Source organism: Gracilinanus agilis, chromosome 4 (genome assembly GCF_016433145.1).
Source record: "Gracilinanus agilis isolate LMUSP501 chromosome 4, AgileGrace, whole genome shotgun sequence".
NCBI classification, from domain to species: Eukaryota; Metazoa; Chordata; class Mammalia; order Didelphimorphia; family Didelphidae; genus Gracilinanus; species Gracilinanus agilis.
Window position 1 is genome coordinate 299,858,037 of NC_058133.1, and position 21,207 is coordinate 299,879,243.

At 38.1% G+C, this 21,207-nt stretch overlaps 1 protein-coding gene across 1 annotated transcript in view; it reads right to left on the reverse strand.

Annotated features, from left to right (window-relative positions):
• Positions 1-2,894: 2,894 nt before the first annotated feature.
• EYS (eyes shut homolog) overlaps positions 2,895-21,207 on the reverse strand; it is a 1,520,124-nt gene continuing 1,501,811 nt past the window's right edge. The window contains exons 23-24 of the mRNA XM_044675358.1: positions 10,819-10,980; positions 2,895-4,081 (exon numbers count right to left, since the gene is read on the reverse strand). Of these exons, the coding sequence (XP_044531293.1) occupies positions 2,895-4,081; positions 10,819-10,980 (1,349 nt within the window). The remainder of the gene's footprint in view (positions 4,082-10,818; positions 10,981-21,207) is intronic.

The window sequence follows — 21,207 nt, forward strand, 5'->3', positions numbered from 1 at the left end:
AGTAAATTTTCCACATGTTCATGGACCCACATATATATTTCCTGCCTGCCCCCCCCCCCCAAATTCAGGTCCCTAGTTAATGCCTGTAATTGTAATTTCCCAACATACTCTTCTTCCTTGTAAGAAACACAGATAAAACTAACCAGTTCAGCAGCCTCATAGTATGTAGAGCCAGAAGTCGCCTCAGCTGCAGTTTGAATAACGCTCTTATTTTAGAGGCGAGTATAACTGAACCAAATAGACTTGACATTTGCACAGGGGTCAGTCTTAGAGGCAATAAGCATCAGAGTCAGAATTTGAACACTTCCCCTCTCGACAAAAGGGCAGTGCTTTCCTCACTGTTCTTATCTGAAAGCATACTTGAGTTAAGATGCATTCGTCCCTCATCTCTATTAAGGGAGTTGAATTTCATCATCTATCTTCCTAATTGCATTTCATTTTGTACTTTTAATATTAAAGATAACCTTAAATCAGTTTTCATATAGCTGAAAATAGACACAAGCATACTCGTGTATAAAGGCATATTCTTAGGGAGGCAAGTGGGTTGGGAATTAGATTTACTGTGGCACGGCTTCATAGGAGAGGCTTTGGTACTTTGTATCCCAAATTTTAAGATCTGAATGGGGCAAAAATGTACTTCTACCAAAAAGTCACTTTCTCCTTACCATTCCTGAAATTTTTGCTTTCATTACTGGCTATAACCTTTTCAAAATAGTTCCTTGGAAATGCTTCTAATGTCTGTGTCTTTACAGTTGGATCTTTCTAAATAGATATGGTTATAGGTGAAGGAAGCAGCCACTAAAGTCAAATTTGGAATAGTTAAGTATTAAAATGATTTAAATCACTTTCAAAGACAATCAGAACTTCAAATGGAGTTTATATCATAGTGGGAACAAGGCATTTGTGTGCCATGGAAAAAGATTTTTAAATTGTTTATTACTATTAACTGGGAAATCTGAGCTTTCACTGTAATAATACTTGCATGTATAGTTTTAAGATTTGCAAATTGCTTTATATATTTTATTACAGAAATGGAAACTTTCTCATTTTTTATGGATAAATTGCACTAGAGAACTGCATTAACTTACCCACAGTAATACTGCTATGGTGTCATAATTGGCATTCAGATTTCTGTCTCCTGATCCTAAATCCAGTTTTATCAGCTATATTAGCAGACCCTTTGTAATGTACATGTGACATATTCAAGTAGACCTCTGATCCAAGAGGTCCTTCCAGTGATGCAGGTTGCAAACCGTCTGCTTCTCCATCCATCCATGTTACACATGTAACATCATTAAAGAAATAGCATCCCAGCACGGAGAACAAAATGTGCATTATAGATGTGGTGTCTAAGGCCCCCTCCCCACCCTGTGTTAAATCCTAGGAATGCTTATAAAAAGTGGCCTTTAGCCCTTGCATTATTATTGATACTGCAAACAAGCTTTCACTTAGCTAGAATTCAATCCTGCTATATTTTTGAAGAGCCAATATATAATAGTCTTGCCCCTTTGCTTAAATAACTATCCAACTGTGGCTTTCCAGATAGGATTCTTAGTGTTAAAAAAGGCACAAGAACTATTTATACATTAGCCGTCATAAGGCAATAGCTTCTAAAAAATTGTGCAAGCACCAAGGTTCATATTTATTTCCTGAATGGGGCAAAGAAATCACCCGGGCTATCTCAAAAATATGGGGAAAATGGCCAAAATCTGAGAAAAGGCAATGTTCCCTAAACTTATGGATAGGTAATTCCTAGTTTTTAGATCAACGTGAAATTATCCCCAGTTTTTGATAGTATAAGTAAATTAAGTCCACTTGTCAAACCTCTTATTTTGGTTCAAAGTAAAGCTCCCCTGATTAATATTTTACTTGACCTGTTAATAGTTTTGATTGATGTCTTCACAAAGAAGTTTGCCCAAGTTCAATGAATATTGAACTAACCAAAAGGCTAAATAGACAGTGGAAAGGAAAGGAAGGGGCATGGAAATTAAGAAGCAGCCATTTTATACTAAGTGAGCTGGAAAACATTTTTGTCATCAAGCAAATATTTCCACACAATCATTATGGTAAATATCTCAAAAACATTTGTGATGTTTTAGCTGGTGGGCCTTAATCTTTTAAAAAATTGCTGCTGATTATCAAAATCTGTTTCCACATTTTTCTTTTCAGATATTGGGGCCTCAATTTCATATTGATAACTTTTTCAATGACAAACAACTCATGATGGCTCTGAAAATAATAGGCCAGCTGGTTTAAAAATGAAGTTAATAAATATCTGACACTACAGAAATGAATTCACTTCAGCCCACTTCAATAAATATTTATTAAGTGCCTAAGCTAAGTACTGTATCAGTCTGGGAATATAAAGGCAAAACAATAAGAAAAAATTTCTGACTTCAAGGAGCTCGCATTCTAAAATGTAATACAACTTCATGGTATAATAGCATAGCTGGGTGTTTTGGTAAAATCAGTAGACCACTTTAGAAAATCAAGATCTAAAAATCAACATCTTTTGTGCCAATACTACTGTTAAGCCTTATGTTTGAAGAACAATGTTAAAAGTTAATTTTTAAGGTAAAGTGACTTCTGATAGGAAAGAAGATAGCTTAACAAATTAACTGAATTTACTTAGCAGATGACTATAAATAGTGACATTGAACTCTAAGAGAAGTAAAACACTTAAAACAATATTACCTCTAAATTTTAAATGCAGTAACAATTTTAAATAGTTTTCAATATTTTCCCAGGAAAGTATTGCTAAAATAAAGAAAATGAAATGATTTCAGTGAAGTACATATCCATTATAATTTAAGTAGCCTAGACAACATGAAGATAACTAATAATTCTAATCTTTAGGTTTATTTTGGCTATCAAAGCATCCTTAGTTAATAGTTTTATTCATCTCCATTATAAATATTATATCCTTCTGATTTAATTAGTTCAATTTTTTTTGGATCTTGAAAAAATACCACGTCTTTAATTTTGCCAATAAAATCTCTGTTAAAAAGTCCTCCAGTAACCATGTTTACTCCCCGACCAAATTCAAAACCACCTAAATAGCTAACACCACCATAATTTAAAGCAATGTAGTTTTTTGTTGGATCAATATCTTCAAAAAGAATTGGAACACCATCAAGGTAGACTTTGATATAAGTCTGGTTTTGCACTACCTTTACATGATGCCATTGTTTGTAATATAAGAAAGCACTACTATTCAGTAAGGGCACAGCTATTTTTTCTCCCAAGTTAACCATCACTTTTAGGGTTTGGTTATGGATACCAATGGCCAGAAAGTCGTTTTCTTCATGTTCAGCTTTTCCCATCCATAAAATTAAGCCTTCAGTCATAGTTGTGCTAAAATTTAAAGATACAGTGGTGAACTGAAGGTCCCTCTTTTCATAATTTGGATCAGTGTACTTAATATAAGAGTTACCGACAAATTTTGCTATAATAAATGAGGTTTCATTCTCACAGTATCTACCCACCCAACCCAGTGGACACAAACAAATGTAAGAAGCAGGCTGAGTAGGTATACAACGAGAATGGTGTAGACACAAATTATTCTTACAGTTTACTGACTCTTCACACCTTTTCCCCATCCAGTGTTGTAAGCACTTACAAGAGAAGTTTGAACCCTGTGCTCTACATTGTCCTTTATTCTTACATACCCCATACCCACAGGGAGTTCCATCACAGTCACCTACATTGGAACCACTTTTAGCTCCTGTTTCAGTTAGTTTTAATTCCCTACCATTTATGAGAATTTCTCGAACACAACCATTAAGTCCAACAGGTTCATTCTCTATGGCCATAGGGTTCACGAGGCTTAAGGATGGCACTCCTCCAATGTAAAAGTCTGTGCTTGTGTCCAGGGCTCTCATGCCAGCTGTGGCTCTTTTAGTGACATTGATGCCATCCAGCTCCAGGTAACCTTCATTGCCAACTCTTCCTGCTTTAATCACATGCCAAAATCTCCTGCCGGTGTGGATTTTTTGCAAGGATTGTAAAATAACTGTTCTGTCCCCAAGGTTGTAGCGTAGCTGAACAGAGCCATTAGTTAGTGATAGACATAAAAAATCACCTGCCAAGAAAAGAGAACATTTATTGCAATAATTTAGTGGAATTACAATGGTTAAAAATAATTTGGCTGCATCATTTTCCTCTGTTTTATGCTTTGTTTTAGATAGGAAATTGGGAGAGGCAAGAGTAGTGAAGAAAAAAAACAAACCACTGAATGTGGAGTTAAATCATCTGCTTACTATGTATACATGACCTCAAGCAAGCCACTTAATATCATAAGGCCATAATTTTAAAGCTGAAAGAGACTTTCTAATTTATATAGGATGAAAGAGAAGTCCCATAGTGGTAAGGAGACTTATCCAAGGTCACAGAAGTATTAAGTATGAGGTAGGATTTGAACCATGGATCTTTGACTCCAAATCCAAAACTATTTGTAAAAAAAACCATTACATTATTCATTATAGAATATTATTAGACTATTAATTCTAAGGCAGAATATCAGTAAGGGCTAGACCAATTGGGGTTAAATGACTTGCGCAGGGCCACACAAGAAGTGTCAGGCCAGACTAATGCCTTAAAATTAAAAAAAAATTTTTTTTGCTGCATCTTGGGGCTCCCCTTAAACTGGTCCTTAGTTTCTTTATCTTTAAAATAAGGGGGACAGATGGACTAGATCAGGGGTTGGCAACCTTTTTGGCCATGAGAGCCATAAACGCCACATTTTTTAAAATGTAATTTCGTGAGAGCCGTACAGTGCTCACAGTGCGCACTCCTGCAACAGCGTCTGAAAAAAAATTGACTTCATGGCTCCTGCAGAAAGAGCCATATCTGGCCCTCAAAAGAACCGATCCCTGGACTAGATGATTTCTGAGGTTCATTTGAATATGTGATAATTCTTACTAGGTTTAATTACATGAGGGAGCTAAGAGCAATTTGTTCTCCTTTTTTGTGAATTAATCTCCTGGGCCTACCATGTTGTGTAATTAAAATTTTTTCCTACTAAATATAGATAACTACCCACAGAACATTGATTCTTAGGTGATAAACTCAATGTTTTTCCCTAACTAAACAGGGAAAACATTGAGTGAAGAAAAAAAAAATGACAGTCCTCAACTCATCATCCAGCTGGCCCATACAGTGGGTTCCCTCAGCCAGCTTGCTCATCAGCCCCAGATCAGCTCTTCTGGTCCCAGCAAAAGCAGGAATGGGAAATCCTTCCAAACAGCACTTCTACTTTTCCCTTTCTGCCTCTTGACTGCCTCTTGACTGAATGCAGATGACCACCATCTGCATTCCTATTTCTGCAGGAGGGAACCCCTAGTTTTCACTCTACTTCAACCTATTCTACCTCTTTCCAACTTCAGAGGGCCAGGACCATTACCCCCATCCTGGATAGATACCCATCCTGGGTAGCCTTTCTTGGATGAGTAGGGAATCACCAACTGCAGTCTTTCCAGTAAGATGAAGGACCACTGGGCCTTCCCATCGGTTACTACACCCTTTAGCCACCAGGACTTTCTCTGCCCTTCATCTCACCTCCTTCCCTTCTCCCCATTGCTATTTGACCTGCTAGTACATATTATAAGAACCCTTGGGTGTTGGCACTTGATATCTCATATGTTGTCACTTCTAACTAGAATTTGGCTTCTTAATAGTAGGGGATTGTCTCTTCTATTGTATCCCATATTGAGGGCTTTTCATTCATTTAGTGAGGGGAAAGGGTAAATAAAATGATTCACTAGAAAGAGTTCTGGGTTTGGAATCAAGACCAAGAATGTTGGATGTGGAGCTGAGACCAAAGATTGAATCCTAATTCAAATTCCTCTTTGGAAGGGAAATCCTTGGGCAAGTATCTTGGGCAAGATACTTAAACCTCCCCAGGACTCAGTTTCCTCATTTGTTATATGAGAAGGGGTAGAACTGGTTGATATCAAAGTCTATGCTGGTCTTTGATCTACATAATCTTAAGTTCATAAACATTTGGCATCACTCAAAAGCAATCTTTGGAGAGCACAATAAAACAAACCAGGGATATTACATAGAACTCTGCAATCACTTTTCTTCCTATAAAAGGTCTTCAGTTGTTGGACCCATTTAATGGCTGTCCTGGGAGTAAGAATTTTACTTTTACTAAGGGAGAATGAGATAAGAGTAAAAGAAACTAATGAATTGGGAAATAAAAGTATAGTCGAGCCAATTCAACTCTGAATTTGAGATCAAAAGCCAAGATACCTATAATCGGTAGGGAAATATGGCAAATTGAAAAGAGCCAATAGAGTACTTATTATGCTATATCAGCAAGCCCAGGGTGGAACCCGAGGGGAATAACCCCTAATCTCCAGCTATGTCCAGCTACCCCAGAGGAGGGGTGCATGCAATAGCAGCCCAAAAACTGAACCCAGGTCAAGAATCGGCTTCACATCTAAAACATCTTGACTCAACTACTCCCTTTTACCCATATGACTTCTCCTGTTTCTGTATCACTATATTAATTGCCAGCCATATTAGTAATTCATCCCTACCTAAAAAGAAGTAGGGATTGGACTACCTCTAGTTCTTTCATCCCCATCTTCCTACATCCTACTTAATGTCACAGTCCAATATCCATCCTCCTGAACCCTATCATGTTCTATTCCAAACTTGCCTATTCTTTTTCCCTAAGCCCCTGGGAATTTTCAACTCAAAATTAGCAGTGTTTTCTTTATCCTAGACCTCTGCCCCACATGAATAAATCTACAATCCCTAACAGATCTGGCTTTCTACTTATGACATTATGGCATCCCTGTCTAGCCTCTCTGGTCTTGCTCGTACTTTCACACCTGCCTGTTCCCTGGTCTTGGAAGGGAATTGGGATACTCCTTGTTTCCTAATGCCACTTCTAGACTTAACCTTTACTTCTGTTTCTTAGCAACCTCTCCTTCGAAGTCTACTCAATTTAAATTTCCTTCCTAGTCCAAATCATTGTGGCTTTTGATAAAAACAATCTCATTTTAAAGTCTTGATTGTTGAGAGCATGTCAAATTTGTGCTGGAAATGATTAGAGTTTCTTCAAGTAATTTCAAAAGGAATTCAGGCTAGTTTTTTAAATTTGTTTTAATTTTTATATAAAACCCTTACCTTCTGCCTTAGAACCAAGGCAGAAGAGTGGTAAGGGTAGGCAATGGGGGTCAAGTGACTTGCCCAGGGTCACATGGATGGGAAGTATCTGAGGTCAGATTTGAACCCAGGACCTCCTGTCTCTAGGCCTGGCTCTCAATCCACTGAGCTACCCAGCTGCCCCCTCAGGCTAGTTTTGATTCATTTGTGTTTCAAAAAATGTTGTTTTCAAAATGATCATTTGTAATTCAATAACCTACATTTAGCAAGTATATTATTTCTTTCTTAAAACAAGGAGTAAAATTTAGTCAGTTCTGTAGAGTCTCTTTTCAGGGCAGAAGTTGTGTTACCAGCTTGAAATTTTCTAAACTTCCATTTTACCCCTAATTTCAGATGTCTTGGATATGATCAGAATGACTTGCTATACAAGAAATGCTAAAATAACACCTTTTTCAAAACACTTAAAAATATGAAATTTAAATAATATACAAGAAAATCCTAAATGAGATCACAGAGTTGGACACAGCTGAAATGACTGAATGACAATAATACATATAATATATATATATATAGCTAATTAGGTTCTAAATTTTATGTTTACTTATATACACCCAAGAAAGTCTATTGCCTTTTGAGAAAACCTATATGGAATATTTTTAACATATATTTAGTGTTTTTTAATTTATCATCCATCTTAGTAAAACACAAAATACGAAGGCACGTTAGCTACTGTTCAAAGAGAGAGAATTCACTGAGTAATGAATAGACTAAATCTTATATGAAAAGAACAGGACTCTTATACATTGTAAGAAAAACTATCCCTTAATTTGTCAAAAATAGCTGTTTTCCTTTAGATTTATTTTGCTTTCTCTATGCAAGCATTTTAAAGCTTTCATTATTCCCTTTTAGGGCCTTAGCAATTTCAAATACATCCTAAATCATAGTGTAAAAGTTATATATCATTACTATTCTATATAGGATGTACCTTGTGACAAAGAGAAACCATGCTATAAACTAAATTACTCGCCTGTGCATAGTGTATTCACCAACAAGTTTGAGTATGTATGCATGCAATTGGTGTTTCTATCTAACATGAACATCGAGGGCAAAACTAGAATTACAATAATGTGAACTCTTCACAGTCCTGGTTGTCTCTGTTCTGCCTCTGATCCAAGAAAGGTTGCAACATAGTGTAAGGTCTTTTTCTTTATATGAGTCAGTTGAGATTTTTTACAGATGTCTTTTGATGCAGAAATAGAAATGAAAAACTATTTAGCATCGTTTATGAGGTTTAAATTAGTCATTAATTCAAAGCCAAATATCCAGGCTCAATAAATGATTCTTTTCTAAATGAATGTGTGTTCAATTCAAAGTCAGTATGGTACATAGGAAAGGATGCTGGATTTGGAATCAAAGAATCTGACTGCTATTTAAAACTAATTGGGCATTGGGCAAGTCATCTGAAAAGTGAGAGAATGGACTAGATAACTTGGTTCCTTCCAACTAAAAATTTGTGATTCAATTGCTGTTTTTTGACTTTGGGTAATTTCCTTTAGCAAGACAAACTTTCATCGGTATCACCTTCTATTCTCGACAGTCTCATTTCTCACATTCTGCATTCTTTGTAAGGAAATGGACATCTATATTACAGATATTTGCTGAACCATGCAGCTTTCATTGAGTTTGGGACAATATGCTTATCTAAAATGAATAGAACTTCAATAAACACCCAATGGAATTTTTTTCTACCAAATTCCATTCCTTTTTGAGGATTGGATCACTGTGAATGAGTGAAAAATAGAACATTTTAGAATTCGTTGTGGTGTATAGACTAAAAACTAATAGCACACAGTGATAAGACATACAACTGTAATATTTGGTAAAACTGGAGAAAAGAGATGTGCAAATGAAAATAAAAATAAATTTGATCCATATGAAACCACTAAAATTTGAAATTTGTCATTTGAATATTTTAATTCGATTCTATTTTAAGATAGATGAGGTACTTATATGCATATCTACAAATATATGCATATAAGTGTGGATACGTGCACAGATGTGCCTGTGGTGTGTGTGTGTGTGTGTGTGTGTGTGTGTGTGTGAGAGAGAGAGAGAGAGAGAGATCTCTAGAATTGTGTTATAGGGTACAGTGGCATTTCTCTGTGGGAAAACTTCTGAATCAGATCAAGTTATGACAAGGTAACAGTCATTTATTAACAATCACTGAATAAGACTGAATATGTATCAAGTAAAGTGCTGGGATACAAAGAAAGGCCTGAAGAACCAAAGCCACAGTCCCTCCTCCTCTCCATGAGTTCTCCACCATTCTGACATGTAATTTTTATTTTTAGAGATTTGCTTGGTGGGGAGACTGAGAGGTTAAGTATTTGCCTGTTGTCCCTTAGCTCCTTCATGGTCATGGGCAGGATCAGTACTCGGGTCTTCCTGACTCTGAGATGAGCTGTCCGTGCTGCCTCTCTGTAAGGTTTACATACTCATAGACACATCTTCCTCATTACTCAAAACCTTAAAAAAAAACTGCAGATAGTATGAAAGATAGTTGGCAGAGTGGAAATGAATTTTGGAAGCCAAGGACTTGGGTTCAGATTTCAGTTCTGCCACTTGCCCCCTCTCTCACCCCCTCTTCTCCCTCTTCCTTTTCCCCCATTTCCCCCCTCTCACCCTCCCCTCCTTGGATTTACAGACCAGAAGTCAGGAAGGGCAGAGGGAGGGACCTTTTTTAATCTTTATAGAGCAGAAAATGGCAGTTTGTAAGGGATCATTTCTTTTTTTAATTTGAAAATTTTATTTAATTAATTGATTTAGAATATTTCTCCATTGTTTCCCTCCCCTCCTCCCAACCCCCTCCAAGTGATCATTTCAACCTCTAAAAAGACCATTATTTTTCTTTTTTTCCCCTTTAAATCTTTATTTTTCTTCTTTCTTTTTTCATTTTTCTTTTTCTTTTGAATATTTTCCAATATTTACATGTTTCATGTTCTTTCCCTCTCCCCAAACCCCCTAATCCCCCTTAGCTGACACACAATTCCACTGGGTTTTACATGTATCCTTGATCAAGACCTAATTCCATATTATTGATAGTTGGGCTAGAGTTATCGTTTAGTAAGACCATTATTTTTCAGGGAAGTCAGCAGTCTTCCTCAGCTTTAGACCTGGCAAACCTTGTGCCTTTCACTACTGTTCAGAAATTTAGATGGCAATAATTGATTATAGGATCAAATGAGGTAACGTATAAAATGTCAGGTAAAGCTTAAAACACTAAATGCTATTCTCATTACTATTGTTTTTATGGTTACATCCAGCAATCCCATCCCCAAATACTCCAAGTATTATATTTAATAAGATTTATTAAAATTAACTTGAAGCAAAAAGGAAACTAAAAGGTGAGAGTCAAGAGGGAGCTCATCCAAGATGCAGGTGTGGAAGAAAGAGCTAGAGGGAGGAGATACAGAACTATATAAACAATAACATAGAGGGAAAAGGAATTTTGGGATGGGGAAAGAATTCTGGGTTGGGGAAAGAATTCTGGGAGATGGAGTCCAAAAGTACAAAATTTCTAATGGATACACATAGAATACAAAAGCTGTTGTGTTTACTTGAAAAGATGTTAAAATCTCAGAGAATTTCATTGGAACACAATAAGGGGCCCGTGCTTAGGAAGGGTACCTTGGACATTCTTACCTGACCGACTGTTGAGGTGCTGTGCTGTATAAAACAAGATGCCATCTGTAGAGAGAGGCTGAAATTGTAACTGAATATGCATCTTTTGTCGAATATAAAAGGGAGCAAATGACATCCACGATGATTCATTACTTCTGAAAGATGGATCACTTATAGATAAGGCTACAAAGAAAAAAAAAGATCAATAGGATTCTCTGTGAGTCATCTGCTGCCACAGAAATTGATATCACTCACGAATTGCCCACTGATTTTGATATTTTTAAAAGCTTTTTATTGTGTGACAGAATGGCCAGATAATGCATTTCCTTTTTAAAGAGTGTACTCCCTTCTTTGATTCAGTTATTTTGGGCTCAGGGCCCTTTGATATCCATCTGCCCACATTGCAAGTGAGGCTCTACTGTGATTAATACAGTCCTTCTAACATTTCTGAAAGCCATGCCCTTTGGATAAATGGATATTGGGGCCACTCTCATCTTCTAGTTGGTTGCATGGCAATGGATGACTCCTTTATAGGATCTAAGAAGTCACAGTTTGTCTTTACAAAGTGCTTTCTTTAAAACAAGCCTCCTTTGTTTTCATCACAGCTTTTGTGGAGACACTTTAAAATATCATTACTCCAATTCAAAGATAGGGAAAGAATTATACTGTAGGTAGGTCCCTTCATAAATCAAGCACGAGGCTGAAACTATAAGTCAAAACGTTTTTTATCATAATTGAAGGCTTGGTACATGTTAATAGAACATTGATCTGAAGGAAATGTGGACATTTTTCCTATATCCTACCCTCAGTCCCTCAACCCCATTGGAACAAAATAAAAACAAGATAAAAAGGAGCAATAGTTCATATGAAAAACCTTTAAGGTTTGCTTTCTAATCACCTTTAGGTTCAATCCATGCTCTACACATGCTTATAAGCAGAATTTGTTTAAAGTGTCATATTTAGAGCCCTTGTCAATGGCAAGATGCCTGATTTTTTTTAAAAGCCTCCTAAACTGCACATTTTAAAACCGTGACAAAAGGATGGAAAGACATGGGGATTTTAAAACAAAGATTTTTCTTTTCTTTTCTTTATATGTCTGCCAATTGTTATTTCCCGGATGAAAGGAAAATAAAATAGACAGGAAAAAGTATAATGTCACAAAGGGAGAAAGGAAGTATGTTAGAGCCAGTTTTGAAACCCAAAAGTCCTTTATTCTAGTCCTGCCTCTACCATTTATTGTCTATATGGGCAAATCACTTAACCTCTCCATCCTTTAGGAAATTTCATTAAGACTTTCAGAGAAAAGCTGATCTTCATTGGTAGAGGGAATTTCCTCACATGGGAGATCCCTATTCTAATGAAATTTTTTTTTTTACTTTTATGGTAGTTTATTTACAAATAGGAAGAGAGAGTGAAAGTAGAAAATCAGAGAGAGGATAGGCAAGATAGCTAACCTAACATACTAAGTATTTTGCTCCTGCTCCTGGCTCAACCCAGGCAGGGTTAATTAGTCCTCAGCAGAGGGACCTCAGCCTTGAGCCGAGGACCTGTCTAAGGGCTTCAGTCATGAAGTCTCTTCCAAGAGGGGAGGCCTCTCCTGAGGATAGTCTCTTCAGAAAATCCAGGAAGGAGTCAGTCTTTTTCACTCACCCTCGTGGTAGTTCAAAAGGAAAGCTGTCCAAGGTCCTCAGCCAGAGCTCCTCCAGGGTCCAGTTCAAGACAAAAGAGAGTGTCCCAGGAAGTTCTGGCCACTTCTAAAGATCATTCCTTTTGTCACTTCCTGTGCCTTCCTTCCATTTTACTTGTATCAATTACAGGCTAAAGCTTTGCTTAGGACTGCCCATGGGGCAGTCAGTAGATTCTGATTTGTTACCAACTTTCACACATGTGGGTTAGAGACCTCCCCCACTCAAATGTAAGTGGGGTCTATATGTTTCTGGTGATTAAATCTAAAAATGGACAGGGTAGAGTTAATCCCATCTTCACAGTTCTATCAGAACATAACTGGTTATTCTAATGAAAGTTTAAGTCTAGCCACTATCCTTATGCCACTTAAGATAAGAGGAGGGGAAGGAGACTCGCTATATACTGGCTTATTGAGGACTTCATTAGGGCTAGTGGTGCAGCAGATAGAGTATTGGACCCAGTGCCAGGAAAATCTGAGTCAAATCTTGCCTCAGATACAGCTGTGTGATCCTGGGCAAGTCAGTCAACCTCTATTTGCCTCAATTCCTCATCTGTAAAATGGAGACATAAGAAAAGGCAAATCATTCCAGTGTCTTTTTCATGAAAATTCCCTAGAAAGTCATAAAGAGTTGGATACAACTGAAAAACAACAAGAGCTTCTCTAGGTTCCAGGTGGTGTGCTAATATAATATGAGAATTATTTTCTCATGCCTATATTCCTTCAGATCAAATTCTTCCTGTGACAAAAATAAAAACTTCTAATAAAGTAGCCCTGTAAAACATTCTATCCCAGTAGCCTCCTACATTTTTGCTCTGAGGAAAGAGATTTTCTTTTCAGGAAACTTTATGAATTTTTTCCACTATTCAGTCAAAAAACATTTATTAAACACCTATTATGTGCCAGAGACTGGGGATACAAGCACAAATTTTTAAAAAGTTCCTGCCTCAAGGGACTTACAATCTAATTGGGAGAGACAACACGCTAAAAGGGAAGAACAAAGGTACATTTCCAGGAAGCAAGTTGAAGTCCCAAAGTAGGGAAGTAAGTGGGGAATGAGGAAAATACTGTAGTGAGTCCCCATCTAAAATGGAGATTCTGGGGGCAGCTGGATGGCTCAGTGGATTGAGAGCCAGGCCTAGAGATGGGAGGTCCTGGGTTCAAATCTGACCTCAGACACTTCCCAGCTGTGTGACCTTGGGCAAGTCAATTAACCCCCATTGCCTAGCCCTTACCATTCTTCTGCTTTGGAACCAATACACAGTATTGAGTCCAAGATGGAAGGTAAGGGATTAAAAAAAATAAAATGGAGATTCTGGTGCCCATGGTTCTGCCCTCTAGGTATAGGGTCCTATCAGAGGTACAGGTAGAGGGCACTGAGAAGATATGAGTACTAGGCAAATCCAAACTTTTAGAATAATGAAATTTCCTAGTAATAAGTTTCTTGGGGAAAGAAGGCATGATGGAGAGATCCAGAAGAGTTGAAAAAAAGTGTATCTAGTGGGAAATGGAACAAAAAAACTGCCAAGCCCTCTCTAAGAAGTCTTGAGCTCAGGGTTCAACTGAAAATTTTAGAAGTTGTCTATTTTTACAGGTCCAGCGAAGAAAAAAGGACTAACCTTTTTTTTTTGCCGGACCTCACGGGGAATTGTAAAAGTGAAATTTGGGAAATGTATCAAATTACATTTCCCGTGGTCCAATGGGTTTCCGTTTCCGGTTCTTTGGGCGTGGGGAGGCCTACGTCGACGCAGAGAGGAGTTTATAATCTCCTGGGTTAGGAGGGAGGCTCTCTCTCTTGGCTAGCAGACTCGGGAAGAGATGGGAGACAATAATGGCGCGGGTGGCTGTTTTGAATGCTTACAAGCGCGTGGTCTAATAACTTTATCTATCAGCATGGCTTTAATTAAAATACTAATTTATATTATTATACCAGCCTTTATCATTTTTCATATTTATAGACCCTGGGCAAGTCACTTGACCCCCATTGCCTACCCTTACCACTCTTCTGCCTTGGAGCCAATACACAGTATTGACTCCAAGATGGAAGGTAAGGGTTTAAAAAAAATAAGGTGTAAGAAGACTGGAAAGGGGGAAGGAGGATAGGTTATAAAGGGCTTTGAATGCCAAAAAGAGAATTTTGTATTTGATTCTAGAGGAAATAGGGAGCCACTGGAATTCACTGAGGACCACTGTAGTTGTGGTATGTATGATCAGACCTGCACTTTAGGAAAATCAATTTGGTGGTTGAATGGAAGATAGATTGGAGTGGCAGTGAGAATGGAGTGAGGCAGACGGACCCATTAGCAGGCTTTTACAATAGTACAAGCCTAATGTGATAAGGGATTAAATCAAGGTGGTAGTAATATCAGAGGAGAGAACAAGCACATTCAAAAGATGCTGTGGAAGTAAAACCGATAGACCTTGGCAACAGTTTGGAATTGAGGGAGTGAATGGTTGAGGATAATACTTTGCTTGTAAGTTTATGTGACTAGGAGGATTATTGTGCCTTTGATGGTAACAGGGAAGTTTAGGGGAAATGGGAGGGAAGGTTTAGAGACAAAAAAATGAGTTCAGCTTTGGCCATGTTAAGTTTAAGATGTTTCCTGGACATCAAACCTGAGATGTCTGACAGAGAGTTAGATATGAGACACTGGAAATCACCAGAGAGGTGAAGGCAAATAGATTTGAGAATGATCATCACGGAAATGATAATTAAAACCATGGAAATTGTGAGATGAGAAAGAAGGAAAAAGAGGTAGTTCACTGTGAATGGCCTTGATGGCATATAAGATATGAGGTATGTTTCTCAGCAGAAAGGAAGTAGGGTATGACAATAAAAATTCTGAGAGACTGGCTTCTGGGTAAGAATGTAAATTTATTGATTAAGCTAGCATTAATCAATAAATTAATGGATAGTGATCTCTCTTTGTGATCAAAGACCAGGGAAGCCCCTTTTGTACGTCCATAAATATAATTTCAGAATATACCAAGACATCTCTACTTGGTGAATAGTCAATGAGGAGGTAGTCTTTCAAGACCCTTAACCCCTCCTCACCTCCTGGGTGATGGCGTTCAGTCACATAGACATCTTCATCATCTCCCTTATCTATTAACTAGGTTTTATAGGGGAGATATATCTTGGAGCTCCTAAGAACAAAGGAAATGTGTAAAAAGGTCAAAGAAATGACTGGAGTCTCTAAAGTCCAGATATAAAAATAATTCAATATATATTTTAAAAAATCCTCTCAGGGGGAAAAAAAAGAGTCTTAGGAGATTTAAGGAGAGATGAAAAGGTTTGGGAGAGCTATGAAAAGTAGGATGGTTAGCTGCTAAGGCAAGTGTACTAGGGTTGCCTAGCAATAGTGATTGCCCAGTTGTGGTTGCATGACAAATATTTAGTGGACCTAGACAGAACATTTGTGTGATTTTCTCCACTTTTGCTGAGCTGTGCACATGCAGGAATGAAGGTAGCAAATGGTGGAAATGATCCAATATTGTAACATTAATTTCTGATAAGCAAAATGGAGAACAGGATGAGTGACACCCAACAGTTTTAGAATTTAGAACTAACCTGGATGCCATGAGCCAGAGGGCAAAAAGCAGTTGCTGCCAGGACTATAAAAGGCAGGGACTGGATCAGGAGGCTCTCTTACTCCTGAGAAGGGGACCCGGGTGGCTGGGTGGGTAGGCCAATCAATCTGCTTAGGTTACCTGCATCCTGTTCCACAAATTATCATATCCTCAACTTCTTTTTTTTTCCTTTTCCTTTTTTTTTTTTAAACCCTTAACTTCTGTGTATTGGCTCCAAGGCAGAAGAGTGGTAAGGGTGGGCAATGGGGGTCAAGTGACTTGCCCAGGGTCACACAGCTGGGAAGTGTCTGAGGCTGCATTTGAACCTAGGACCTCCCGTCTCTAGGCCTGACTCTCAATCCACTGAGCTACCCAGCTGCCCCCGCATCCTCAACTTCTGAATAGAGCTGTGCTGTACATTGATTATTTATCATCAAGGAAGAATACCATTAATCCTCAACACACCTGGTCAGGGCTAAAGGTGCCTGGCCTGGCCTGAGTGCCAAAGAGAGGGGAACCTTTCCAGCAGACAATATCAATCTGATTAGTCTGTGATTGCCAAACCTGATCATCATTAGTCTAGAGCAGGGGTCGGCAACGTATGGCTCTTTCTGTAGGAGCCATGAAGTCAATTTTTTTCAGGCGCTGTTACAGGAGCAGCACTGTGAGCACTGTACGGCTCTCACAAAATTACATTTTAAAAACTGTGGCGTTTATGGCTCTCACGGCCAAAAAATTTGCCAACCCCTGGTCTAGTGTATTTTCCCAACACCTCCTTCCTTCAATCCCTGATCCTTCCCCTGAGTTTGTTACAATTAAATCCTAAAAGCTTACCTAGCTGAATGCTGTTATTATTCTAAAGTTCACTACCATATTCTTTGGATCTAAGGGGAAGGGATAACTCAAACAAGATCAAATTGTAGTCATAGTTGTTACCCATCAATTTAAACCAGTGATTCCCAAAGTGGGCGCCACCACCCCCTGGTGGGTGCTGCAGCAATCCCGGTGGAGGGGTGATGGCCACACTTTTTTTTTTTATTACATTCTATTCTGAGTTCGAGAAATAGTTTCATAATTTCCAGGGGGCGCTAAGTAATATTTTTTCTGGAAAGGGGGTGGTAGGCCAAAAAAGTTTGTGAACCACTGAGTTAAACCCAGGATAAGGGTTCAGAGACGCTGTGTGATCCAATTCACAGCTTCTCACTTGATCATTTAGTCCTGGGCACTGTTAAGGGAGGTATATGTATATTCAGCTGAGCTTCATATACTTTGTGGGACTGTTGTTCTCTACAACAACTTGGTGTCCACCCAAGATTCTCACCTCACTCAGCTTAGGTCCTTAGACCATCGGAGGACCTTGGGCCATTTCTCTATCAGGCCCTGTTCAGTATCACCATACCACCCATAACAATATTGAGCTATGGTAGAGTGCAATCAATGAAATAAGGAGTCTATGGACTTGAGGGAGGAGGATAGTGTAGAGTTGAATTGGTTTACTGAAAATGTGGAGAGAATGCCTTGTGCAGGGGACATGGACTGGAAGATAATTTAGAGGTCAAGGCACTGGAAGTTATGGTGAATATGAAGAGTAGAGCTTGGTAAGGGAAGGCAGAAAGAGAAGCAAGAAGCCAATAAATTATAGTCAGATAAAAAGATTTGGAATTCTTTAACAGGAAGGTGTGCATTTATGGGTGATGGCAAGAACAAGTATATGAGCATCTTTGAGCATGGCTGAGGTAAAGGAGTAAGTCATGAAAATGAATAGGTTGAGGAATTGAGTGGTTAAAATGAGGGAAAGCCAGTGGGTATGCAGAAGTTGCCTAGAATAAAGGCAGGAGCTGGAGAAGATAGAAAAGTTATGAGCCAGGTAGTGAAATAATTGAGGGAAGAAAGGAAGTGGGAAGAAAGGTCTGGAAGTCTGCAAGTAACAGCTACCAGGATTTTGATGGAATGGTAAATATAAATAGTATGAAACTCAAAGGAGAAGTTACTAAGCAATGGAGATAGGGAGAGAACCTATTAGTGGCAATGGTGAGCAAGGAGTATTCCAGTTCCTCTACATTAACGTGTGAGCTGAAAGGAATGAGTGAAGATATATAGCTAGTACCTGTAAGTGTAGCTGGGGTGGCTGTGTCTTTAGGAGAGGGAGGGGGTGATACAAATTTTGGTGATTGCTTAACAGATTAGAGAAATGGGGGAAGAAAAAACTTAGAATAATTTTTTTTTGCCTGTGGAACACGTGTTACTGTTGGTTTTGAAGTGTTGTGAGTGGGGAAACTACTTTTCCCAGTGTGCCCCGGGGTCCCTCCCCTCTACTTCCTGGTGTGGGATTGGTCTTGAGTGAACCAGTCCCATGCTAGGGGAGGGACCATGCCCCTATTTCCTGGCATGGGATTGGTGCTGAATTGGACCAATTCTGTGCAGGGGAGAGGCCATGCCCCCTACTTCCAGGCATGGGATTGGTCTATATAAGGACCAATCCCGTGCCTGGGAGGGACTTTTGAATCTGAGAAGATTCAGAGAAGCTGAGACTCTAATCAATTTTAGCTGGGGAACTCCGGTGGTTTGGGTTTCTTTTCTTTGAATAAAGTTTTAAAAAAAAAAAAACATCAGTCAGATAGTTTTTTCTTTTAGCTTTGTTTTCTACATTACAGAGGACACAGAAGGGATGGGTGGCATTATTAAGAGAACTAGAAGGACTAATGAGATTTAACTTGAGAACACAGACTTCATCTTGTGCTGCCCTAAATACTCTCCTCCATTTTGGTGTTTTTCTGTTAGTCATCCATAGAAACTAGATTATATAAATCATCTATTGTTCCATATATATAGGTGGTAATAATTAATCAATACCTTTTCATTTTATGAATAGAAGGTGCTGAAACCTATTCCTTCCCCCTTCCACCTCAGACAGCCTCTAAACTTTCTTCCAGTTAAAAATGTGATGACCTAATTTTGTATCTTGAAGTATTCTGATTAGTTGCTTTTGTAAAGTTAATTGATCTTTTGGACATATTTAATATATTTTTTTTATAAAATAGTTTGCTTTACTCTATACTGGGGGGCCTTTGGGTAACCAGGGAGTCCATTAAACATTGATTTTTTTAACTGCTTGTCCAATAAATCATTCATAACCAAATTGTTCCTCATTTATTATTTTTCCATTACAACACCTGTTGGGACTTTGCAATCAGAGGGTTGAAAGAGATGGGATTGAACAATAAGGTGATAGATGATGGGGAAAAAAGTGTGGATAATGACCTATAGGAGACCAGAATCACTGGCATGAGTTGGGAATGACCAGATGTAAGAGTATTCATCATTGAGGAGATTGTCACCATTCCTTTTCCTCAGGAGGCTGGAGATTAGGCAGGAAACAATCAGTATAAGATATAAGGTATATGATCAGATAGTTGGATGGGAGGCCTGGTTTCACTATCCTCTTCCTTCTGAAAGCTGGTGTTTAGGAAGGGATGGAAGACATGAAGTCACAAAAGGCAAAGTCAAGAATGTGGAGTAGAGAGATTTTAACCAAACTCTCCCAACATTTTCTCGAAACTAAAATCCTGCGTGAAACTGAATTCTAGAGGGGCATAAACAGCAAAGGTCGGGGGAGACATTTCTCTGGACCAGGACAACTTAGGAGGTCAGAAGGAGATGTTTGTAGCACTGGGATTGGGGCTGTAAAAGTGTTATGTAGAGATGGCAGCATGGAATCCCTGCAAAATACAGGGTCAGCCTCACCCAAAGTTCTCCGGGGGGGTCCCCTGGAATTCTGGGTTTCTGGGTGAGGCTGACCCTGTATTTTGCAGGGATTCCATGCTGCCATCTCTACATAACAGAAAGGCATACAATACTATGGCAATATCAGCTGTGCATCTTGCAGGTAACAGTGACAATAGTCGTAACAACACCAATACCAGTGCTCTCACCACCTAGAGATAGTGATGGAGATGTATACCTGGTCAGAAAGAGATTACAAGAGTTCCCTGTGCTAGCACAGGGTATAGGACCAACTGCTATTTGGAAATTCCACTGCCCATCACTCAGTTGTAGGTTGCAAGGATGGAGAGGAGAATTTGTGTTCACAAGGAAACAGGCGTCCTATACTAGTTATGAGTGGACAGTTCCATGACAGAGAGGACTCATAGTTCTAGACCAGATAGGAGCACTAGGCTTGTGGTCACACCAGAGCAGGAGCCCTACTGGGTAAGGACCAAAGTGCAGACAAGGAAAATAGTGACTACACTTCTTAGGTCACACCACCTTGGAAACACGGAAAAATTATCCCCAGAAATACCTGTGAAAATAGTAGTATGAAAAGATTTAAAGCTTGGGAAAGTGCCCCTGCTAACCTAAGAGACAGAACTAAGCTCTATTATAAAGTTCAAAGTAAAGAAATACATTGTAAAATGAACAAACAATAACAAAAAAATCTAAACATGAAAAGCTACATATGATGATAGGGAACATCAAGACAATGAATCTCAAAAGAACAGAATGAAAAGACAACATCTATAACCAAAACCTCAAAGAAAAAAAATAGGACACAAATTCAAGAATTCCTAGAAGATCTAAAGAAAGCTATATATAAAAAGGCAAAAAATGATTTTAAAAATCAAATGAATGGTAGAAGAAAATTGGGAAAAGAAATGAAAGTAATGCAAGAAAATTATGAAAAGAGAATTAACAGTAGAATTCACTTGTAAATACATTTGGACTTAGATATTTTTTCTTAAGTTCATTTAGGGCTTGTTCAATTTCTTTTTGTAGATAAGATTATGTTTTCTATATCTTCTTCTGTTAATTTAGGCATTTTAAAAATATTATTATATTTTTACATTTACAAATGAATTCTACCAAACATTTACAGGACAAATAAGTCCAATATTATTTGAACTACTTTAAAAAAATTAAGGAGTTGTACCAAATTCCTTTAATGACAAAAATATGGTTTTGATGCACAAACCAGGGAGAGTTTAAAAACAGAGAAGGAAATTTATCAACCTTTTTCCTTAATGAATAGTGATATAAAATATTAAATAAAATGCAAGTAAGAAGACTACTGCAATCACACAATGAGTAGGTAGAATTTATTCCAGGAAGATATTTTCTGATTATATATATATATATATATATATATATATATATATTCC